The sequence below is a fragment of the Ostrea edulis genome, chromosome 9 (assembly GCF_947568905.1).
Source record: "Ostrea edulis chromosome 9, xbOstEdul1.1, whole genome shotgun sequence".
NCBI lineage: Eukaryota > Metazoa > Mollusca > Bivalvia > Ostreida > Ostreidae > Ostrea > Ostrea edulis.
The window spans coordinates 64,625,415-64,651,236 of record NC_079172.1 but is presented as its reverse complement, the minus strand read 5'-3'; the positions used below and the strand labels follow the sequence as shown (position 1 = coordinate 64,651,236).

The following is a 25,822-nucleotide window of genomic DNA, read 5'->3' as shown; positions in this document are numbered from 1 at the left end:
AATCACGAAAGTGATTATGGGAAATTAAGATATGAAAGGTGTTGAAAACTGTTCCACTTATTGTGTCGCAATGGAAGCAAAGTTAGAGATTAGAGATCTGTTGGGACCTTTACCTTTGACATTATGACCCGGAAATCTATAAGTGTCTTCTTGTAATGATCAACTACCTTTTTCTAAAGTACGAAAGCTTTTTGTTGAAAATTGTTCCAAGATGTCAAATCACAACGTAAATGATGACGGACGCAGGGACAATGCGATTCCTAATAGGGGTTTTGTATTCTCCAGGCAGGACCCTAAAATTAACATGGAACTCTTTATAGATTAGCAGTATTGTAGCATAGAGCATAGATTTCTCAGAACATTTATTTCAAATCCATTAAACCATGCCCCAGAATTTGAATGACGTAACCTGTTTGCTACCAATTAATAATACATAGATTTAATATATTTGATCAAGTGGATGGAAAAAAAAAAACCCGGAGAAAACTAAGAAAGCCTATCTTTGTCGTACACAATGCCTTAAATCCTGGCTGTACGCTGAACAAATCAATCGACAGACGACTCCTGCAGGTGAGGAATCGCTGGAATTAGGTGATCATGAGAAAGATTTATGTCCTTCTAATTAGTAAGTAATTCTTAGATAATGGATAGATTCTTAAAAATCATCGAAAATAATTCCCCTTAAAAATAAAAGTACATTTCATTTCATTATGATGTATTTTATTTCACATGTTACCGCCTTGGTAAAAGAAATGCACATTAATAGTTAACGTGATGAACTGGTGAACTTTTTTTTTTCATTCTTATCACAAAATCTGAATGTTGATCAAATTTCATCCTGACGATGTCTCCGCTGATATTTTAGCGATAAGTTTATTTCATCATCACGAATAAAAAAAAAAAATGTATTCACTGTATGAGTGAAATGAAAGATAATAAGTACTGCACTATATACAATTTTTGAAAGGGATCGTGTGCGTTTTTCATGGTGCTTTTTATTCGCGAGTTCTTTGAATAAACTTTTAAGATTTACAATGAATTCATTTTCATTATCTGCATTTTATATCTTAGAGAAAATATAACAAATACTAAACATATATACAAGTACACGCGACAAGAAAGTGTTTTATCTTCTTTTTTCAATGACGGAAAGGAATTTATATACTTTGCTGCATAAAATATTAATTGTGTTAAACAATTGACAAAATTTTACAACATTTTGAATGATGTATATAAAACTTAGGTAAAAAGCACATACTATGCTCGTGAGAAGGTCATATAGGGCGCAGATAAATAGACAGCGCATGTATTATTTGTAAAATGGAGAGAGGGAGAGAGAGAGAAAAAAACACCACACACACACAATGCAATTGATATCAAAAGTTCTAACTTAAGGTATTTCCACCCTCCTGTGACGTCACAAAATTTTGCAAAGTCAATGATTTAATGAGATTTATCCATGATAGGAACATAAAAGTTGTTGGAATCTTTTTCAGTAGTTATTGTAAAAAATGTTGTTAGCCATAAACTATTTCAAAAGTCTAAGTTATATATGAATAATCAATTATATATTTCAAAATATTGAATCCAAGGGCAATAACTCTGTTTTTATCAAATTATATGTCAAGTCCATTATGCGACAGATTTCACTTATTTTACACCAACAATTTGTATATTTTTAAAGAAACAGTTTCATGAAATTATTATGAATACTATTATACCGTTACAACCAGTTTTTGTGAAATTTTGATATTGCTGTTTAAAAAGAATTGCAATTTTCTGACGTTGATAACAGGTATACATGTATTGTGCTAATTGATATATTTTTTTTTATTGATACCATGAATACCGCAACATACTTATTTTATCAGTTTTATTTCTTACTAAGATTTATTATTTGAAGAATCAACGATCAAATATAAGATTTAATCTATAATTCTAGAAGGGTGGAATTACCTTAAAATCTGCGAAAGGACAGGAAGATATCAATGAGCCAAAATACATTCTGAGTACGACTGTTGTGTAAAGAATAATGCATCCGTTTTATGCATGTTAAAAAAAAAACCAAGCAATGTGTAATATAAAAAGATCATAGTCAAATCTTGAAAAATGAATAGAAAGACGGACATACATCGCTATATATCTTAAATCAACACATCCTGTAACAAGACTGATGTATAAAATGCTTGTATTATAGGAATGTTGAAAAATCTGTAATAATACACAATTCAAGATAATAGACTATGGGTTAGAGGTGTTTTTTCTTTCTTAAATCATGATTTGTAGAACTTTACTTTAAAGTAGCATCCGTCTTCGTGAGGCTATGACATGTATACTTTTTTTTGCATTGTATGAATAAAAAGTCCTACCTTAAAAAGTGTGATAGGAGTAAGACAGACAAACTAAGAGTTCTATATGTAAAATATTTCCCCAAAATTAACGAAGTTCAACAAAAAAAATTGATTAGAAAATTGTTGAAAATCAAAATCCTTGCAATACGCACATCTTTACGAAGGCCTTAGCTTTTAAAGTAGTTCATTACACTAAAATCTTAAATGGCTCTTTAAAACATCTCTTATGAAGTATGATTTCACCATCGAAAGAGTGATATACAAACTCTCAAGTATTTTATATGATTTTTTTGTGATTTATCTCGGAATTAAAAATCAAAGAACTGAAAGTACTTAAAAGCGCTAAGCTGACTTCATGAATTCTGTATGTAATGTTAATGAGCAGGAACAAATTAAAAAAAGGTTTATGCATTATTCTTTATTTTCGCATAACTAAGTAGTACATTTTCTGTAAGAAAATAACAAATATGGATTGGAAGCAATGTCCTGAAACTTTTCAACACGTAAATATAAATTTTATATGATGTTGTTAAAACAATGGTCACTATGATAATTTTGATCCCACACTAAACTAAAACCCTGTCCTTGGATCATGAAATTTACAATTTTGGTAAAGGACACCTGTTCTTATTAAATATCTATAATCAGAATTTAGTATCAATATCATTACCACCGCTGCGGTGGCCCAGAGGTAAAGTGTTCGCTCTGTATGCGGGCGGTCGGGGTTCGAATCCCGGACGCGACAGACCTAGTTCGTTAAACAGGTAGTGACAGCAGGCATCTCACCAAAAAACTAAATACATCTTTTTTATATGAAAAGATCGTTCAGCGAAAACAAAATGTGGGGACAGGGAACAACGACAGTACATCCATGCCCCTCCCCCTTCTTCTTCATTTGTACGTTCGGAAATACATGTAGCATATGCATGTCATTGTCAATTGTTTGTTTGAAGTACAAAGAAATTGAAAACACGATTACTTTTCGTTGTATGTAGCGTGCTGTGGACCGCAAACCATTTCACATTCATGCTTGACACAATGGCAATGTTTATCTAACACTTGTTCTAAACATATGTATTTCAGTATAAAGCCCTCGTAAAATTCCACGCGGTGTTTTGAATACTTGAAACCGGGGTATTGTCTTCCATAATATGATATAATATAATATAATATAATATAATGTTGTACCTTTTATCTTTTCCTTGCCCCAAGACTATTATTTTTAGTCTCATGTTTGAAACTAAATCACGAAATCAAATTTGATTGCGTTGACGATGATTCTGAAGACTATCTTGGTTGTTTAGAAATAATAAAGTAAGCTTAAATTACACCGTTGGATCCTCTAAATTTCTGCATGACCGATTTACATATATGATCGGGGAAGGTGTAAGCAGTTACGCAATATCATCCTTCTGAGACACCAATCTCTGTCCTTCGCTGTCAAAGCATAATCGTGCACAAATTCTTTCTCGTTCACAATGGACGCGGATCAGTTAATTTTTTACTGTGTTGCACACATTTTTGCTGCGTCGAACCAAAATTTTACTGAGTCGGAACAGCAGCCAAAACACACTTTGAAAACCCTCCTGTTTCGTTTATAGCTTCATGACGTGGCTTCTAATTATAGATTGCACCATGCCAATTGATTTTCCTGGCCTCTAAGCGCCATGCAAAGGTAACAATGCAAAGGCACCCTAGCTAAAACGATTTCATATACATATTCTTATTCAATTTTAGATTTTGAATCACTTTAATTATTACAGACGCAGATTCAAATGCGAATTTTAACTGAAGAATGACCTGCATCTGGGTCTCACTTTCCCCAAGAATGAGGACAAAAATATCACCCTTTTTATACATATTTTGTTCACTGTTCAACGAGCTGTATTTCCGGGGGGAAAAACGCAACAGCAGATATGAATGTTATCCCCGTGCTAGATCGGTTGCAAAATTACGACTACTTTAAACACGACTTGACTACAGCGATGCATAAATTCACCTATAGGTGGCGATAAACCGGAAACATGATGACGAAAGCAAAACCCAACTGGTGGCAATAAGTACCTAAGCTACGCTTAGCGCTTAAAAATGCTTTGATAAACCGGAAACATGATGACGAAAGCAAAACCGCGGCAATAAGCGCCTAAGCTACGCTTAGCGCTTAAAAATGCTTTGTTTGAAAACAAGATTTTTTATAGTCCAAATTTCGCTGCAATCTGATGCATAACATGGAATATCTAAGAAAACATAAACATGAACGACTCAGATGTTCTGAATGTATTAGATATTCATATCATGCACCGAATCACAGTGAAATTTGAATTCTGGAATATCTTGTTTGCAAACAAAAAATTCATATAAAATGAGCTTGTATCAAACTATGCACTCACTTTACAATATTTCCTCTAAACTGACTAAGTTCAACATGGTGTAGTTTTTTGTAAAATTGAAGAAAATCAAAATTCTTGCCACATGCACATCTTCCATACCCATACAAATACTCTGTAAAATAAGAAGGTCCTCACTTGAAAACTGTGGAAGGAATTAGACGGGAAAATCATGTACTCTCTATGTAATATTTCCTCAAAATCACTACATATATAAGTTCAACAACATGCATTTTTCTCTAAAATTGAAGAAAATCAAAATCCTTGCCAAATGGACATCTTGAATATCCACACAAACGTGAAATATGGTCCTCATTTGAAAATTGTGGGAGAATTTATGTACCCTCCATATAACAATATTTTTTTTTCAAATAAAGGGTCAAATTAATCTCTTGCAAGAGAGGTCGGATTGAATCAAAATGAGTGACCCACAAGGACGCTTAACGGCAAGCTTCAGCTTGATATATGACAGAGAAATAAAAATAGAAACAGAAAACCCAGGACGGACGGACAGACATCGCAGTGTATTTCATTGGGCAACTTTAAATTACAACATCTGAATTTACATAACAACTTTACAAAATTTAGAACAAGCCGATATTTTTTCAAGAACATGTCATCTTTGAATAGTTTATAATTGATAGCCTATTTCATTTCTCCAAGGTTGTAAAAAGTTACTATATGCCAAGTTCTTGAATTTGATTAACTAGTACTTTTAGAAATTTTAACTTGTGGCAATATAATAGTTAAAGCATTGTGGGTATCAGGGAATGACGACATAGGGAAGATCTCAAACGAGTATCGTAGATAAATTAAATAGAATTAAAATCAAATAATTACCTTTACAATAAAACCCGTACGTTTGTAAGGCGAGTCTACCACTATTTTTATCAACCAATTATTCTGCCATTTATACAATAAAAAGTTTGTTTTGTAAAAAGTGATAATTATAAACAGTAGTTATCTTTATATACATGTCACATAACGTTCTATTAGTATTTTACACATAAATCCAAATTATGAACATCATTTGCAAAGAAATTCGAATCATTAAAGTTTTCATCATCAACTTCAATAAAGTCACGTCTTTCACCAATTCTATCATCAAAAATCACCAATTATAAGTTCCATATTCCAAATTATTTGAGAATTGCAAAAATTCTAGATAATTGAAGATTTGATAATGGAATAATCTCATCAATCTAGAATATTTATACTTTGAAGTTTAGATAGTAATATTACCCAGGCGGGGGCGTCGGCAAAGGGGCGCCAGGGGAGTTTCGAAATAATCTCAAATACCTGAGATTTCTTTAGAATCGAGTTTCTAACAAACAAGTTCTACTGTATGTTAAATATCCATATTTTTCCGATCAGCAGTAACACTTCTGGATGGCGCGGATTCTAAGGGGGAGAGGAAGGTGGACAACAATGTCTCTATCGGGCCACCAGATCCGCAGGCTATTTGGCCCGTTACGGACTATCTACATAACAACACAGGCTACGCGATCCAGAAAAATCTGTACGGCGTTTATCATGAAGTTACATACACATCGCCAGGACCGGAAGTAGGCTTAGCTATGCTGCAGTTCGATGCCACGAAAAATTCCTTCATGACATTTTTCAATGATGGATCCCTAAACGGTTTTCACGCAGTAACGTGGATATTTTATGTCAAGCCACTGTTTCAGCAGAAAGCAGTATTGATGCAATATTATGGAGATGGGACGTATCCCGGCATGCAACTGCGATTAAACTCAGACGACACCATACATCTTCGCATTTTTATATGTGACGTATTAGGATGCACCAAGAAAACTTTCAAGACTAAAGATACTATGGCACCCCCAGGGGAGTGGACTCTCCTCGGAATCACGTGGAACAAACTGTGGCCGTCACCGGAAGTGGACATTTTCTCGACGAGCAAAGCGGACCAATTTGAGATCACTTTGCAGATGGATCACCTCCGTCTCTCTGGAGATGTCTATTTTGGGGTTTCCATGGACAACAAAGATTTTTTCACGGGGGAGCTGTCCTGTTTCCAGTTTTACAACACATCCATTATTGGGAAAACCCAAGGCGGAACGCCTGACCTTTGTGACCCCAAAACATACACTTTTCCGGAATATGGTGCGTATTATTAGGCAATTTGACTAGAGAAGTCTAAACCTTAGGCTTATTTATATAGGGATAGATTTACTCATGAACATATACAATTCATGAGCATATTTGCAGTAAATTTTCTACGTCTTCGCGTAAGATATAAGTTACACACATTAAGCCCGGATGTACGTTCTTTAATGAAACGATGCTCGGGCTGCGTTCAAGATCACGGCGGCTAGCCTAGGGGCTAGATATGGTGGCTGATTCGTGTCATTTTAAAATGTTGTCGTCTTTCCGTTATTTTGAGGCGAGAAGTAGCTAATATTATCATTTTGTCGTCTTTTCGTTTGCGGTTGAAAAGTCAAATGTCGTTTTGTTGTCTTTTCGCCTCGAAATAGCAAAAAAGACAATAAAGTGTAAAATGGCACAAATCAGCCACCATACCTAGCCTTTAGACTAGCCGCTATGATCATGAACGCAGCCCAGACAAGTTCCTGATATGTATATCACGCTTTCTTTCCCGTGACAGTTGCTGTTGATTGTGGGGAATTAACACGATGATTATAATTTCATATGTTCACGATTTATTCTTTTTCCGCGAAATTAAATCCATAGTGAATAAAAACATTTCAATGCTTCCATTATCGTAGTTAAAGAGGTTCGCACCTGAGATTTGGAATAATGTCAATTTTTTGGGGAAGTCTAATTTCTACATTGAAGGAGAATTAGGAAATTAAAAAGAAAAACGGGGGTTGCTATGCTTGTTATTGAGCTAGTATTTTCAACATAACCTTTTTGCACTTAAAATTGACTCAAGATTTATTCAATTTTTAACAATTAAATTTGATTTGTCTGTTGGTGTCAACACAACATAAGCAACACAAATCAATCCTTACATAAAATAGATACATAATGATGTCTTCTAACAATACAGATAAAAAAATTAATACAAGTAATGGAAATAAATAAAATGACCTCTTTGCACTTGATATACGAAAAATTTCATGACATCATTTGAGAGTTTAAAAGGACATATTAGGAGTAATGGCAATATCTAAAATTTGACATAATTTCTCTTAATATTTAAAATGGAATTAAAAGAAAGTTGGGGTCAGAGATCAAAATTTTAAATTATTGATGAAAATACTGAATTTTTATTAAAACAATTTAAGTAAATTGATTTAAACGTTTTTAAGAATCGGTGTTCTGTTTAGAAAAATATATCAACCAAATCAATAAATTACAACATTTGAACAACTTGTAGTTCCAAGTCTGAACTACTTGTATCATAAATTATAAAACTGAAATACACCTATAAAAATAGAAGATATATTAGATGAAACAGAAACTTAATATCATGCAGATTTAGAACTTTTTGATTAATCAATCCTTCCGCCACAGAATATAGTCCCTGCCAAACACTTCAAAAATTTGAATTGACACAAAATCATTCTACTGGATAGGGTTCAGTAATAGATGCGTAATATGTTTGCACCAATAGGATCAGTATTGAACCAGTAAATACTTAGTTGTAGTATCCTAAGCAGTTGTGCTCAAACGCTCAGGACTGAAGGAGCTAACTCCCTCAATAGGTAGATATTCCTATAACATGAAATTAACAAAGCCATGGAGATTCTCGTTCCGGGGCAATGTTATCTTGAATATAAAAAAATTTCAGAGATTTCTTATGTCCAATGATAATTTGCAATGTATGATGCACCCCGTATATATATGATACGAAGTACAATGTATTAGTTGTGTAGCCTATTTGACACCTCTATACAATAGGCGATCCGATTGGAAGTATAGAATTCTACAACCAGATGCTACCTACTACAGCTGGAATAGGAAGCACAACAGTGGCGGAAATGACGTCAATAACCAACCAAATGACGTCATTGATCGAAACGGGATCGACTGCAGAAACAGTGCTTGTTACAAATTCGACAACACCAGCGACACCTAATCTGGATACCGAATTTGTTTTCCAGTCAACGACGACGAATATTGTGGTCTCGGAGACAAATTTTCCCGGACCGGAAACCTTCGTTCCTGTGGATGGTAGGTAAAATACACAGAGCTAGATACTGCAGACTTAAAGCTAGCAATGGAATAAACATTTTATAAAAATGTGCTCACTGTGCTGTCCCTATCTATTCGTTCATTTCACTTAAGAAACATGTACATTTCAGTAGATAATAGCTAGAGAAAAAAATTATTCTCGAAATAAAACTCACACTTGTTGCATGATTTAGATAACTTTCATCACAACACAATTATTCATTGCTTGTAGGAGTTATGAGAATGGTCACTGTTCGTTATCTTCACCTTACACTATACAAAAATATAATATGTATACGGTGTGACCGTTGGATCGAGCGAAGCATGTCGGTAACTCCGTTTCCCGAGTGGTAATCATAATTCCGTTAAGTACAGTAGATTATGATTCATTTAAAAATATATATTTTGAATGCAATTTCCTTGCTCTAAACACCCAGTAATTCATCTCATTAAAGGAGTTTATATGGGGACAGCAGTTTTACATGATCCGCCTATTCATTGAACGCAGGAAATAAAACGCAAGGCGACGTAAACTGTGCATTGTGACGTCACATTTAGCCTCGACTTTTTTCTCTTTTTCAAAGCAAACAATTATAAACAACAATAATACATTCCGTATGCAATGAAAAAGGCTGTTAAAACTAAACAAAATTAACCAATAATTTCAAAATGGTAAAAAAGTAACCGTAATTTTATCGTATATTCTTATTCAAAGAAACTCATGAACTCGTTCATCTATTTAGTCGTATTACGGTTTTATATGTATTTATTTGCTAAAACCTGTTGCAATGATAATTGTACTATTCACTTTGAACAAACTGAGTGTTTAAATTACGAATTGCACGTCAGAGTCTTATATTATTGGCATTCAAAATAAAACACGAATAACTGTTGAAGCAGGTAATGAAAAAATAAATGGATCACGAAAATTTCAGAGAACGTATATAGAGATTATCTCTTTTTCTTTCGCTGATTTTGACTTTTTTCTTTTACATACGTGTTACCTTTAGAGCCTTGCTTCGCGGACGGGCCGAACTTCGCTCGGTATTAAATATACAGAACCTTTGCATCCCGGTCTAATAGTTTAAAGCAAGATACTCACTTATAAGTTTGTCTTACAATTATTAAAATAGGGAAAGGAAATGATGTTTGAATTATTTTAAATTCAATTTTACATTGAAGAATTTGTTTACTTACGATGCCTGTAGACAAATATCGAATGACTAAAATATCTAATGGTAAATCTGTGTTGTGCTTAAACACTTCAGTTTCTCCCCCTCCCCATTTCCTCTACATAATCTTTCAGTGTTTGTATTGACTTTTAATTCTCTAAGACGGACTACACAACCTTCCACTGAGACGGACATTTCCTAAACACAATCTTCCACTGGTTGTAATGACTTTTAATTCTTCGTGACGGACATTTCCTAAACACAATCTTCCATTGTTTGTAATGACTTTTTGTTCTCTGTGACAGATATTTCCTTTACTCAATGAACCAGACTGGTAAATCCATTATCGTAACCCTTTCCAATATCTAAAAGGCAATGAAGAAGATAATTTTGAAATATCTTTCAGAGCGGGTGAAGGACGTCTGCTCCAAGTTTTTGTTGGTCGGCAAACAACTGTCTTTAGCATCCCCAATATCCAGTTCCTTCGCCGGAAGCTGGTCCTCGTGCACCAGACTGTGTCTCGCTGACGTCAGCTGTAACTACGTTGCCTTGGATACTATTAGCGGCATGTGCTCATTGAGCACAGATTCCCTGACAGTACCATATCCTTCATCCTCCGTATATGAAAAATCATCGCATTAAGCCACGTGTCTAAATGTACACGTGTCTAAATTTACACATGTCAAGACGTACTGTGTCAAGAATGTAAGACTTGCTAAAGTTAACATGGTCGACATGTCATGAATAACAATCTTCAACATGACCAATGTTAATGTTTGTGGATTTAATGATTTATTCATGAGTTACCAATATCGTCTTAGATAAATTTGCGAGTAGTTGCGCTTCACCTACCGCTGGTGATGTCTCGATGTTAGTGAAAAATTCTTGAAGAGACTTAAGACCACTAAGCAAAGACCCCCCCCCCCTTACACAGGACAGTCAGCTACCAATACAACACACACACAAATATGATTCACTACTCGAAAACTTATTTAACGATACTTGAATTTACACTACTTGTAAACTTATTAAACGACACTTGAATTTATACTACTCGCAAACTTATTAAACGACACTTGAATTTACACTACTCGCAATTAAACGTATTTTACGACACTTGAATTTACTCTACTCGAAAACTTATTAAACAACATTTGAATTTACACTACTCGTAAACTTATTAAACTACACTTGAATTTATACTTCTAGCAAAGTTATTTCACGACATTTGAAATTACACTACTCACAAACTTATTTAATAACACCAGTATTTACACTACTCGCAAACTTATTTAACGACACAAGAATTTACACTACTCGCAAACTTATTAAACGACACTTTAATTTATACTACTCGCAAATTCATTTAACGACACTTGAAGTTACACACCTCTCAAACTTATTTAACGACACTTGAAGTTATACTACTCGCTAACTTATTTAACGACACTTAAATTTACACTACTCGCAAACTTATTTAACGACACTTGCTACAAACAATTTCCATCCTAAAATAATGAAAATCAAAACTTTTATGTTTTTACAAGAAAAATAAATGCAATTCATTTTATGGAATGTAATTTGTGCCAATGATTTTCCAAAACTGAGGGAATTTATAAAGCAACATACAGAGAGGGGTACTAATTTAAACTTTTAAACTTCATAAAACAATTACAACTCCCTTATTTTATAAAGATCGTTCTATTTGGACCGCTATTATAGTTCCTCTCTAGTCGCAGAACTCAAAGTTTGAACATTCTCGAAATTTCATTATTTTTAAAAGAGAGCTTTCATACAAGTTTCAATGCACTGTTTTGAGTAAAACATGATCCACCAAGTTTTCGCTATCTTTTAATTATCCCCCCTTGGAAAGGGTTTTTTAATAAGGTATGCTGAAACTAGACTATCAGTTTTGAATAGTTTATAATTGACAAACAGACGTCTGAGAAAAGGTGATCAGAAAAGCTTTAATCGAGACTTTGGCTCAGGTGAGCTAAAATGCAATATCTAAAGATCTTGTCATGCAGAAGGGGTTTAAGAGAAAAACTTTGAATCATAAATATTGAAAGTGGATATATAACGTGTATACGACACTGACCTACTGGCACACAGACAGTGGTTTTCTATCTATCAGTTTAAAAAGAAATAGTTTAAGAATAAGGATTTATCATATTTATATGGAATCCATTCTATTTTTTGCCATTATCGGTGCTTCATTGAGAGAGGAAAAAATCAAAGATAATAAGGTTTCAACTGACAAGAAACAAACCGTTAAACAAACAAACAAACAAACAAACTAGCTTACAGCAATTTATTACCAAAAAAAAAAAAATGTTTACTTGTTTTTAAATCACCAAATATCAAAACTAAAGGACTATACTATGATCTTTACTTCAATATAATTCCAATATCATTTATTACAATTGTTTTGATTGGACAAAAATAAAACTGAACAAGAGTTTACACATCAATAAATCCGAAAACGCGATGTATTCATACACGCCTGAAAACAAATAACATAGTGCAGGGAAACTATTCAAATTTTTGCAATTGTTAATAAAGTGAACGAATTGGAATTATAAGAATCAAACATTCTTTTTGAAGAATTTGTCGATGTGTAAACTCCGGACATTTTACTCACAAACTTAACATAAAAGTGCTTCGCACTTTTATTCAGTTTGTGAGTAAAATGTCCGGAGTTTACACATCGATAAATTCTTCAAAAAGAATGTTTAATCCTTTATTATATACTTTCAATTTCATCTCTTCTTTTTTCTTTAAAAGTTTGCGGGCATATATCACACGATATGTGCCCGGAAACATTCCGTCCCGCAAACATTACGTCACAATCAAATTTCTACGCCGTTAATTTTTAAATTTTTCGTGTTTTTCATCTTTTACTCAGTTAAACCGATAAAGTTATTGTTAAAAATAAAATTATTGTTAGTTTCTAAATGAAATTGAAAGTATATAATAAAAAGGTTATAGACTTTGTATGGGAAATATGACGACCTCGTTTTTTGTCGCGGACGGACCTCGCAAGCTCGGTCCGTCTACGCACCAAAAAACTCGGTCGTCATATTTTCCCATACAAAGTCTATAACCTATAAATATTGCCCTCTAAAATGAAACGTTTGTATAAAGCAAAGTTTATTTTGATCAATGTTATGTGGAACAGCTTTCTGAAAGAAACATCAATGCTGTTGATTCTATGATTAGATTCCTAAATATACGCTATAAATTTACTATCGCGTAATTTCTCGAGAGACGTCTCGTGAGATTTAGATCAAAATTTAACTGCACTATCAAAAAAAAAAAAAAAAAAAAAAAAAAAAAAAAAAAAAATGTATGTTTTGGGAAATCTAGGGGGCAATGCGAATTTCTTTGCCAAAATTTGCCAATTTCTATAACATCACTGACTTCCCCACTAAATATCACATCTACATTTTGGTCTTGATGAAACACCATAGGGACATTTGCGTTGACTAGAAATGGCACGCCACTTTAAAAGAGCACTCACGCCCAAGATCAAGGTCACATTATCATCAAGGTCACAATATGGTCAACGTCACAACTAACACGGAAAGAATTGCGCATATTATCAATTATCAAGTACCCTTTCAACAAACTTTCTTATATATAATGCGTATAATTATGTTCCTCGTACATTGATAAGGATAAAGTATACAGCTTTTAAAATTTTTGAAATATATTTCCCTTAATTATTTGGAAAATTTGTGAGGAAAAACAAGCTAACATCTGATATCCCAAATCGACATTACTCCATTACTGTTCTCAAAATGGCGCTTTCCACGAATCACGTGTTCTGTCTCCTCCGGCGAAACGCAGTGCAATATTAGTAAATGTGTTCTTAATCACGAGCTGGTGGGGGTATGTTTGATAGTTATAATATCTCCCCATGATTTACTTAAAACATAATTTTGTAGCATTTGTACTTGTCCTAGAATATCATATTCAAAAAATGAATTGAAGTGGTTCTTTGTAGATTTTTGTGTCTCAAAAGGGTCCACCCTTTAAAGAAATTGAACATAAAAATTAATTCAGATCAAGGGAAAATGTAACTTTTAAGATATGACCAAAAAAAAAAAAAACAAAAAAAAAACAAAAAAACAACCGCCCAATTCTTTCCGAACACTAGAAACTTGCTGATCAGATGCAGGAAACCCCCCCCCCCCCTAGATTATAATTGATGATTTCAACAAAGACCCCTTAGTAAAAAGCGGAAATATCGAGCGTCTAATCGCTTCCGCACAAAGCAGTGACCGGGTGCCTCCTTTTTACAATCAGTTTGTAGCAATCGATATTGGATATTATTTATTTATCACAGGACATAGAAAAATATCTAAAAACATTAAAATATACACGTCTTTGTTGTTGTTAGAGGGTTTCGCCCCTCTCCCCCGATAGGGCTTTGCCGTGGACCCACTGGGAGTTCCAAAGCAGCTCCAGTCCTCCAACTTTTACTGCCCCTACCCCCGTCCAGAAATTTCTGAATACGCCAACATCAATCGAGATGACAAACTAAACAGAGGAAACAATGCAGATTTTGAAATTCTACAGATCCTGAAGGTCTACACACGGATCATCGTAATATTTTTTAATCAATTATCGCCATGACATAATGTAACACGTGTTTATGTCAGAAAACGCGCGTAACCGAGCTTGTGAAACAAGCGCTCTTCTGGTCAAAGTCGTGGTCAACAGCCCGACAAAAGCGCGCGCATAACAGTGACCCGATTTGCTAATTAACGTAACGGTCATTGCTCCATTAAACTGTCCGGTTTCATTCTCCGTACCTGTGAAAATAATAATTATTTGATGTGGAAGTAATTCCTCTCGTAATTAGTCGTTACATGACAGGCATGACTCCGAGATTAATTAACGAAAAACGATGTCTAGATCGGTAGATTTCGTTTTGCTTTCAGGGGATAAGGTTGCTCTGAAGTAATGCGGTAAGTGTTTGAATTTTTCGTCTATAGAGATCACATACACGCACATAAAATGATTAAAGAAAGAAAATAAATTAACAGTCATAGCATGTACTTAATATTTTTGAATTATTTTTTTTCGCGGAAATGAAGATTGATGAAATTATTGGTAGGATTATTTAGTATACATGTAATTGTTTTGCAATCACGTAAAACTTTCATACATATGTTACTTACGAAAATATTCTGTTTATATCATATTTGGTATGGTTATTGTCAAAATGTTGACGATTTGTTTGAATTTCAAGTCTTCAGAAAACGCTTCATCTCAAGTAAGCTTGATATTAGTATTCTGAAAGATGATGATGACCGCCACAATGCGAATTTGTGTTAAAATGAATTTAGAATTTCTCCGTAGAATATCAACCGTCCATACTTGTTTGCTGGGATGCTTGTTCTTGACATCCTTTGCGGACGAAGATGACTCGGAGTTGGAAGTCGATGAATATCTGGGCAAGGTTGTTGGATCTTTGGGAAACTTCGGGGATTACTATGAAAAAGGTTTTAAAAAATAATAAAACACTTTAAGGACATTGTTAATGAAAAAATAATTATTACACTCTGTGGCATGTTGCAAGGATGAGAATGCTTGCACCACTCTCCATTGTTAACGATTAAATATAGTTTGAATTTTTAATATTAAAGCGAGGATTTCAAACAGACCATGGTTATTGAAATCGATAACGATCAAGACAAGATAGCATTTCTTGCATATACTCAGAATGGTTTATGGAAAAATACTATTATATCAAAATATTGAACTTGATTTTATTTTCAGGTAAGGAGTCATCTGGATTTTGTGACGACGATGTACTGATAGGTGGCTGGTCCTACTCTCGTCTCCGGGGGTCCTGTAATCAGTACCTACACTGTGCCGGGGACAGGGCTTTCATCCAGACTTGTGCAGCGGGGACTTTCTACGACGGACAGGAATGTCGTCACGCCGACGAGGTCACGTGTCCCGCAGGTATAATGTTACATTTTACCCGAATGCCCAGAGTGGCAATACAATGTAGCTATGTAATGAAGTAATTGATACACAAAGTATTTAACAATAAATCTATTAAAAAACTAAGTCAAAGGTATACATAAAAAACAATGCTTTAAATTTGGGCTTGAATGCATGATGCGAAAATTGATTGATTAACTAGTGAACATTAAAGAAGTGAAACACACGACAATCTTAAATTCCATTGTCTCTGATTTGGACAGATCCCTGCCTTCGAAAGCACCATGGTTTCACATACACAGACGGTCAGAGTTGTTACGGGTTTTATCAGTGTATGAAAGGAAAGTCCAGATATCACACGTGTCACGACGGGTTTTATTTCAACCCCTATAAGCAGGGCTGCTTCCGGGACCCGACATGTCACAAGAATAACCTAATACACCGTAAGTCAGTTACTCTAAAAGTTCTGGTCTCTTGATTGTTTGTTTTACGTCCATTCGAGAATATCTAATATTGAGGCGTCACCAGCAGAATATCTAATATTGAGGCGTCACCAGATGTAGGTGAAGTGAATATCTAATATTGAGGCGTCACCAGATGTAGGTGAAGTGAATATCTAATATTGAGGCGTCACCAGCAGAATATCTAATATTGAGGCGTCACCAGCAGAATATCTAACATTGAGGCGTCACCAGCAGAATATCTAATATTGAGGCGTCACCAGCAGAATATCTAATATTGAGGCGTCACCAGCAGAATATCTAATATTGAGGCGTCACCAGCAGAATATCTAATATTGAGGCGTCACCAGCAGAATATCTAATATTGAGGCGTCACCAGCAGAATATCTAACATTGAGGCGTCACCAGCAGAATATCTAATATTGAGGCGTCACCAGCTGAATATCTGTAGTTGTAGGTGAAGTGCCTTAAAATTAGACCTGTGTGTGACGCTCTTGGCTGTAGTGTCGAGAATATCTAATATTGAGGCGTCACCAGCTGTAGGTGAAGTACCTTAAAATTAGATCTGTGTGTGACACTCTTGGCCGTAGTGTCCAGTGATGCCCTTTTAATCGTGCCAACGCCTGCAGCGAAAGGGATCGCCTTTTGAAGGTTTTTTCCTAAAGACACACAACTTTCACTTACAGATGACGAGTGAAGTTACTACTTATTTTTACGTCTAGGTTTGACACGGCCAAGGTTCGCGCTAGACTCTAACTTGCGAAGCGAACACTATAACCACTGGACTACTGTGACCGGTCACGTGATGACTCCTTTCTACAGTGTAAGTGACTGCTTTCCAGACTTACCAACTATTGGAGTTTGATGGAGTTTGAAATGAGCTGTGGCGTCGCTGGCTTAGTGGTTAGGCCGTCAGATTCTCGATCGAAAGGTCGTGGGTTCGAGTCGTGGCCGCGGCAGGGCTGACGTTGTGTCCTTGGGAAAGGCACTTTACATGAATTTCCTCGCTCCACTCAAGTGTAAAAGGGATACCTGGCTATAGACAGTGAAAGATATTGTTAGAATGTTAGTGCTATAGCGCTTGTAATGGCAGCTCGCACTGTATGCTTCCCAGGAGGCTGAGAAAGTTCTACATTGATATAAGGTCTGCCGGGGTAATATTGTACATTGGTTATTGTAAAGCGCTTTGTGCAGCATACACTGGGAAAGGCGCTATATAAAACCAATCAGTCGGGTTTCAAAAGCAAACATTGACATTGCAAGGAACTTCTTACCCGATCTGACATTGAACTCGCACACAGGAGCGCCGTTACGACCTTTCACATGCGATATTTTGCATGATAATACCTCTTCCCTGAGAAAGACTTCGTTATTGATGACTGCATGCGTTATCAAAATTTGGCCGATTATCACTAATTCCCCGACGATTACCACTAGTTCCCCGCGAATTTATTACTATACTTTTCATCATGGGGAATGCCACAATTTTTTTGTTGCACTAGTATGAGTATATTTACAGTTTCGTAATTCGTTTTAGAATTTTTACAGTTAAGTAATTTCTTTGAATATTTTCACAGTTTATTGAATTGTTTCACTATTTTTACAGTTTATTAAATCAGTTTAGTATTTTTAAAGATTGATAATTTGTTTGAGTATTTTTACAGTTTAGTCATTTGTTTTAGTATTTTTACAGTTTAGTAATTTGTTTTAGTATTTTTACAGCTGAGTAATTTGTCTTAATAGTTTGTTTTATTATTTTTACAGTGTATCAATTTGATTTGAGTATATTTATAGTTTAGTAATTTTAATTTAGTATATTTACAGATTAGTAATATGTTTTAGTATTTTTACAGTTTGATAATTTGTTTGAAAGTATTTTTACAGTTTAGTCATTTGTTTTACTAATTTTTACAGTTTTGTAATATGTTTTACATTTTTACAGTTGAGTTATATTTATATGTATGAGCAATTTTACTGTTTAGTAATGTGTTTTAGTATTTTTACAATTTAGTGATTCGTTAAACGTCGTAAATATAGGCGGTAAGTCGTATTAATGTTGACGTTGTTGTATTCTTTGTTTGTACACATTTGGTGAAGGCAGAGTCAATACCTTTGTTAACCACTTATCTAACTTAGTAACAAAGTTTCTTAGATCTGTTATTAGGTTTGCGAGCCCTTATGATATATCTGACTACTAACAGCGTTATAACTGATTTATTTTTCTATATATTGTAGCATGCGCTTTTGGAACTACCCTGCCGTTCCCCGGACGCCCTAATCTATTCTATCTGTATAACGGTCACAAGACAATGACCCCCATGAAGTGCCCCAAGGGAACATGGTACCGACCCGATATATGCACGTGTGACTGGATCACGCCGGGAAAAGTAGAGAAGGGGGGTAAGTCAAACCCAAGTTAATGGCCGTCCGACATGACAGCAATTCCAAAGTACTTACGGTTAACTCTTAAGTTTCTGTCTTTGTTTTCAGGGTGCAAACCGATGTTCTACTTTAAATACAACGGAAACTTCCTGGAAAAATATAATCGTGTGCAACAGATGCCAACGGCAGGTGTCGCTTTGTTCCGGAAATCCGTTCTCTTTGATCATGGCGGAAAAATCATTATATGGGCCATGAACAACATGGAACTTGATGGAGATTTCTCACTCTGTTTTGAGTTCATGGTGAAAACTTATAAAGGAGAAATTGCCTTGTTGTCTAATGATTTTGGGAATGACCATTTTACGTACAAATTAACTTATATACCAGCTCTAGGAGTAGTTAAAGCGTACTTTGTGCTTAAAGATGGTACCGTGGCTATACTCAGCGTCGTAGGTGTGGTATGTATCGATGATAGGAGTGTCTTTCCGGCAATATTTGCTAAATGATAATGAATGTATATGGGAAATTAAAATTTGTTGACTTCATTTTTTTAGGACCCAATGCAACCTCATTTCGTTCGGATAGCAAAATCTAACAGTGTGCTTCAAATGAAAATCGACAACTCTCAACTGGGCGTTGTTCATCTACGTAAGTTATCAACGGGAGAAAAGCAGTGAGGGGTTAGATCCGATGAAAGTTTTGCCTTTCATTTCATTTATCAAGTGATTTACAAATACCCGTCGGATTTCTTTTTATTTACCAGCTTACGCATTTCCTCTATGTTACAGATGCGGGTATAGTGGTAGGAAAAAGTCCTATGGTGATAGGCGCTGCCAAGGGGTGCTCAAACTTCGTCGGATATTTTGATGAGGTTAGTTATTATTTTTGAACAGTATTTAGACTTACAAACTATATAATAAAGGATGTGGGTTACTACTCTCAGGGATTTCCCATAATGATTGTGCATCAGTCTGAAAACTTCGTTGGCTGTCTAAATCTGCTTTGGATGTTTCATTATCTATTGTTTAATTGAAACTATGCCTAGCATACAAAACATTTGATTTAATTGTATCTCAGTTTTGATGTACCAATGTTCTGGTTTTAGCATATCATATATTTTAAAGTAATCCTGTGTACAGGCACCAAAACAACTTTAACTCTTCTCTCCTATAGTTAAAGTTCTTCCATTGTAATCCTGCCATGTTCTTTGGCGATTATGATGACGTAAATGGCCATGGCGATGATGATGACGATGATGACAACGACTTTGATGACTACAACAAAGACTTTAATCACTACAACAATGATTTTGATGGCTACAACAATGATTTTGATGGCTATGACAATGACTTTGATGGCTACGACAATGACTTTGATGCTGACAGAAAGTGATAACTGCCGAAAAATCAGCACATTAAAGAGGCACATCCTACATGTACGTTGCTGACTTTATCAGATTGTTTTAGTCTCAGCAACTGAAAGTCATTGGTTGGATTGCAATATGATGGAAGCCAAAACGAACAGAGACACAAAGACTTTGATCTCATACTGTTGACACATACATATACTAGTATTTTAAAAACATTTTTTGAAAAGCAATAAAAAGAAAAAGAAAAAAACAAAGAAACAAATTACTATGGTTTCATCATTTTCATTGAAAATCAATTTGTTTTGTTTTCTGATTGAGCCAAGTCAAATATTCCAGCACTGAACTAAATGACAAGCAAAGACAGAAAAGAAAATGTTGTATATTTGAAGTCCGCGAAAATTGATAAAACACAGTATCTAAATTGAGTATACAGATATAGATTTATAGACATTTGACAGAAATTTGGTCGCAGTTAAGGTGTACATGTTGATGTCCCGAATGATGTTTACGTAGAGTGTTTAGAGCCTAGATTCACTTTCATATACCGGTGCACCTAGCCCTTAGGTACTGAATATATATACTGCAATCTAACTTATTCAATATACATAATGGTTTAGGTAGGTGTAAATATAGAATATATTTGATAGAAACATTCATATACTGTTTACATATTACATGTAGATATCTCAGAGGACAATATTGTCTCGCTAGGTGTGTCGCTATAACACAAATGTAACACTTTCAACAGATGCTAACAATAAAACACGATGTGCGTTTTTGTTTGCTTGGGTTTTTATGTCTATTTTTGTTTGGTATACAGTGTTTAATCGTGTGTATGTGAAATAAATTCATCTTTCAAAAGCTGTTTTCCTAAACTTTATCAATTGTGGTGCAGACTTTCATTTGTGAGACCGCAATGATTGCATAGGCGAATCTCGACAATAATTGTAAAGGCGGATCTCGACAATGATTGTAAAGGCGGATCTCGACAATGATTGTAAAGGCGGATCTCGACAATGATTGTAAAGGCGGATCTCGACTTTAAACACATGCATAGGGAATAACATTTTAGATAAATATTATGGGGGTCGTTTATTTTTCTATTTTGTGCCAATTTTGGGTCTTCAATCCCTCTTTCCTGGTCAGATAAAGTACCATCTTGGATCGCAACCCTTGCCTCTTGAAAATAGTCTGGATCCGCACCTGCAGAACAGAGATTTCGTACCATATTCACGACGTCACAATTAAAATGTGAGGGACACTTACGCCAAAGATATCGTGGCAGATCTGATGTTTTTCATTCATAAAATAGAATATAGCCGTGGCACTGATTGTTAATCAGCTTCTTATTATATTCAGAGTTCATTTACACAAATCATTTAGTTCTTGGTATTTCATATACATGTAGTTAGATAGTTCTTGGTATTTTATACAGTTAGAAAGTTCTTGGTATTCTATATAGTTAGAGAGTTCTTGGTATTTTATATAGTTAGAGAGTTCTTGGTATTTTATACAGTTAGAGAGTTCTTGGTATTTTATACAGTTAGAGAGTTCTCGGTATTTTATATAGTTAGAGAGTTCTTGGTATTTTATACAGTTAGATAGTTCTTGGTATTTTATACAGTTAGAGAGTTCTTGGTATTTTATACAGTTAGAGAGTTCTTGGTGTTTTATACAGTTAGAAAGTTCTTGGTATTTTATACAGTTAGAGAGTTCTTGGTATTTTATACAGTTAGAAAGTTCTTGGTATTTTATATAGTGAAAGAGTTCTTGGCATTTTATACAGTTAGAAAGTTCTTGGTATTTTATACAGTTAGAGAGTTCTTGGTATCTTCTATAGTTAGAGAGTTCTTGGTATTTTATATAGTTAGAAAGTTCTTGGTATCTTCTATAGTTAGAGAGTTCTGGGTATTTTATATAGTTAGAAAGTTCTTGGTATTTTATATAGTTAGAGAGTTTTTGGTATCTTCTATAGTTAGAGAGTTCTGGGTATTTTATATAGTTAGAAAGTTCTTGGTATTTTATACAGTTAGAGAGGTCTTGGTATTTTATATAGTTAGAGAGTTCTTGGTATTTTATACAGTTAGAGAGTTCTTGGTATTTTATATAGTTAGAAAGTTCTTGGTATTTTATACAGTTAGAGAGTTCTTGGTATTTTATACAGTTAGAAAGTTCTTGGTATTTTATACAGTTAGAGAGTTCTTGGTATTTTATATGATTAGAGAGTTCTTGGTATTTTATACAGTTAGAAAGTTCTTGGTATTTTATATAGTTAGAGAGTTCTTGGTATTTTATATAGTTAGAGAGTTCTTGGTATTTTATATAGTGAGAGAGTTTTTGGTATTTTATATAGTTATAAAGTTCTTGGTATTTTATATAGTTAGAGAGTTCTTGGTATTTTATACAGTTAGAAAGTTCTTGGTATTTTATATAGTTAGAGAGTTCTTGGTATTTTATAGAGTTCTTGGTATTTTATAGAGTTCTTGGTATTTTATATAGTTAGAGAGTTTTTGGTATTTTATATAGTTATAAAGTTCTTGGTATTTTATATAGTTAGAGAGTTCTTGGTATTTTATACAGTTAGAAAGTTCTTGGTATTTTATATAGTTAGAGAGTTCTTGGTATTTTATACAGTTAGAAAGTTTTTGGTATTTTATACAGTTAGAGAGTTCTTGGTATTTTATACAGTTAGAAAGTTCTTGGTATTTTATACAGTTAGAAAGTTCCTAGTATTTTATATAGTGAGAGAGTTTTTGGTATTCTATATAGTTAGAGAGTTCTTGGTATTTTATATAGTTAGAGAGTTCTTGGTATTTTATATAGTTTGAAAGTTCTTGGTATTTTATATAGTGAGAGAGTTCTTGGTATTTTATATAGTTAGAGAGTTCTGGGTATTTTATACAGTTAGAGAGTTCTTGGTATTTTATACAGTTAGAGACTTCTGGGTATTTTATATAGTTAGAGAGTTCTTGGTATTTTATACAGTTAGAGAGTTCTTGGTATTTTATACAGTTAGAGAGTTCTGGGTATTTTATATAGTTATAAAGTTCTTGGTATTTTATATAGTTAGAGAGTTCTTGGTATTTTATACAGTTAGAGAGTTCTTGGTATTTTATACAGTTAGAGAGTTCTTGGTATTTTATATAGTTAGAGAGTTCTTGGTATTTTATACAGTTAGAGAGTTCTTGGTATTTTATACAGTTAGAGAGTTCTGGGTATTTTATATAGTTAGAGAGTTCTTGGTATTTTATACAGTTAGAGAGTTCTTGGTATTTTATACAGTTAGAGAGTTCTTGGTATTTTATATAGTGAGAGAGTTTTTGGTATTTTATATAGTTATAAAGTTCTTGGTATTTTATATAGTTATAAAGTTCTTGGTATTTTATATAGTTAGGGAGTTCTTGGTATTTTATACAGTTAGAGAGTTCTTGGTATTTTATACAGTTAGAGAGTTCTTGGTATTTTATACAGTTAGAGAGTTCTTGGTATTTTATACAGTTAGAAAGTTCTTGGTATTTTATATAGTTAGAGAGTTCTTGGTATTTTATACAGTTAGAAAGTTCTTGGTATCTTCTATAGTTAGAGAGTTCTGGGTATTTTATATAGTTAGAAAGTTCTTGGTATTTTATATAGTTAGAGAGTTTTTGGTATCTTCTATAGTTAGAGAGTTCTGGGTATTTTATATAGTTAGAAAGTTCTTGGTATTTTATACAGTTAAAGAGTTCTTGGTATTTTATATAGTTAGAGAGTTCTTGGTATTTTATATAGTTAGAGAGTTCTTGGTATTTTATACAGTTAGAAAGTTCTTGGTATTTTATACAGTTAGAGAGTTCTTGGTATTTTATATAGTTAGAGAGTTCTGGGTATTTTATATAGTTAGAGAGTTCTTGGTATTTTATACAGTTAGAAAGTTCTTGGTATTTTATATAGTGAGAGAGTTTTTTGTATCTTCTATAGTTAGAGAGTTCTGGGTATTTTATATAGTTAGAAAGTTCTTGGTATTTTATACAGTTAAAGAGTTCTTGGTATTTTATACAGTTAGAGAGTTCTTGGTATTTTACTTAGTTAGGAAGTTCTTGGTATTTTATACAGTTAGAGAGTTAGCTGGGAAACTGTCTCACTTACCGGCTCGAGCGGGATTCGAACTCGCGCCAACCAGAGGTGAGAGGCGGTGTAAGCTCTAACCACTCAGTTTCTTGATTGAATAAGTCGGGGTAGTTTCTATGGTTTTGATTGGTTAAAGTTAGTGAGTAGCATTCAGTGTATATAAGCCTGTGCTTGGTTAGTTTTCCGGTCAGGAAACAACCATGATTTTTACAACTTTTTGTCTGGAGTTAGGAACTCAAGTTTATCAGCAGACTTTTAGTATATTTTTGATAGGGTATTAGTAGAATTTATAATGTAGTTTTCTCCAGTATATTGGGTTCCCCTTACCAAGTCCTGTTTCAAAGTGTTAATGAAAGGTGAAGATAACGACCAGTGATCAATCTCATAACTCCTATAAGCAATACAAAATAGAGAGTTGAGTAAACACGGACCACTGGACACACCAGAGGTGAGATCAGGTGCCTAGGAGGAGTAAGCATCCCCTGTCGACCAGTCACACCCGCCGTGAGCCCTACATCTTGATCAGGTAAACGGAGTTATTCGTAGTAAAAATCAGTGTGCCAAGAACGGTATGAAACAAGTCAGATAGCATAAATTTTGACCCAATTAAAAGCTGTATTGGCAAACTAGATCGTTATAACGACCATAAAATTTGCGAAATGCTGACTTTAAAAGTATGGAAAGTCAAAGGGTTCAATATTCTATCTTTGTAATTATGTATTTGTTGTTCCTAAATGCGCCATCAGTTCAATGTAAATAGAAAAATGTTAATCGTTATCTTGACATTTGTAGTGCATAACGGTATATTCGTCATTTGAATTGCGTAAGAGGTAAATGGAATATATGTTTGTGTAGATGCGTAACAAGTGAATGCATTAGGGGTCCGTGTTTGCCCAACTATCTATTTTGTATTGCTTGTAGGAGTTATGAGATTGATCACTGTTCGTTATCTTCACCTTTTATTTAATGTAAATTTGAAATTGGATCTTCGTCATCCGTAGTTGAGCATTTGCACATTGTAGTTTGTGAAGCCTATGCGAGTTGTGGTAAATGTGTTTTGGTAATCCGTCCGATGTTAGTTCGACATTCGCATTTGCTCAATTCAACATTTGTAAATTGTTCTACCATTATGACGACAAAGGGCGCGCGCTACATCGTATCTTTCGGGAAACAGACTATACTGTCTATAGAATCATATAGGAGGACTAGTTAATACTCGGGTGTCTAGCACACTCAACATTAACCGGTTGGCGCTAAAAGTCGTTGAAAATGTGCTGCTGAAGTAGTTTGATCAGAGACTTGATGTAGAACATTGTTGTAAGTATCAATATAGATGACTGGACTGATTTTTTCCATGAGTTTACTTTAAACAAACAGTGTATGCTATTTAGTAACCATATACCACCAGGGACTGTGCGAGACCAAAAACTCTTGTACATATTTGCTTTGATTAAGATTGATTTTCGTTTTCGCG

At 34.3% G+C, this 25,822-nt stretch overlaps 2 protein-coding genes across 3 annotated transcripts; both read left to right on the top strand.

The window, feature by feature from the left end:
* The first annotated feature begins 473 nt into the window (after positions 1–473).
* Positions 474–11,641, top strand: LOC125659543 (uncharacterized). 2 transcript variants are annotated; one of them, XM_048891242.2, is made up of 4 exons: positions 474–625; positions 6,116–6,865; positions 8,627–8,899; positions 10,478–11,641. In XM_048891242.2, exons 1-4 carry the CDS (start codon positions 598–600, stop codon positions 10,711–10,713), a joined length of 1,287 nt encoding a protein of 428 aa, XP_048747199.2. In that variant the 5' UTR covers positions 474–597; the 3' UTR covers positions 10,714–11,641. The 2 variants fall into 2 exon arrangements, with proteins under 2 accessions (XP_048747199.2, XP_048747198.2); XM_048891241.2 differs by having other exon boundaries at positions 6,113–6,865.
* A 2,966-nt stretch (positions 11,642–14,607) lies between these two features.
* On the top strand, positions 14,608–21,225 carry LOC125659542 (uncharacterized). Its single transcript, XM_048891240.2, has 8 exons — positions 14,608–15,581; positions 15,859–16,047; positions 16,293–16,472; positions 18,726–18,890; positions 18,981–19,330; positions 19,427–19,520; positions 19,661–19,743; positions 20,046–21,225. Exons 1-8 carry the CDS (start codon positions 15,380–15,382, stop codon positions 20,262–20,264), a joined length of 1,482 nt encoding a protein of 493 aa, XP_048747197.1. The 5' UTR covers positions 14,608–15,379; the 3' UTR covers positions 20,265–21,225.
* The last annotated feature ends 4,597 nt before the right edge of the window (positions 21,226–25,822 follow it).

Coding starts and splice junctions, on each gene's coding strand:
- LOC125659543 (XM_048891241.2), top strand. CDS start 598: ATGAGAAAGATTTATGTCCTTCTAATTA. Junction 626..6,112: donor GATTTATGTCCTTCTAATTA/GTAAGTAATTCT, acceptor TTTTCCGATCAG/CAGTAACACTTCTGGATGGC. Junction 6,866..8,626: donor ATACACTTTTCCGGAATATG/GTGCGTATTATT, acceptor TCTATACAATAG/GCGATCCGATTGGAAGTATA.
- LOC125659542 (XM_048891240.2), top strand. CDS start 15,380: ATGATGATGACCGCCACAATGCGAATTTGTGTTAAAATGAATTTAGAA. Junction 16,473..18,725: donor CAAGAATAACCTAATACACC/GTAAGTCAGTTA, acceptor TATATATTGTAG/CATGCGCTTTTGGAACTACC. Junction 19,331..19,426: donor TACTCAGCGTCGTAGGTGTG/GTATGTATCGAT, acceptor TCATTTTTTTAG/GACCCAATGCAACCTCATTT.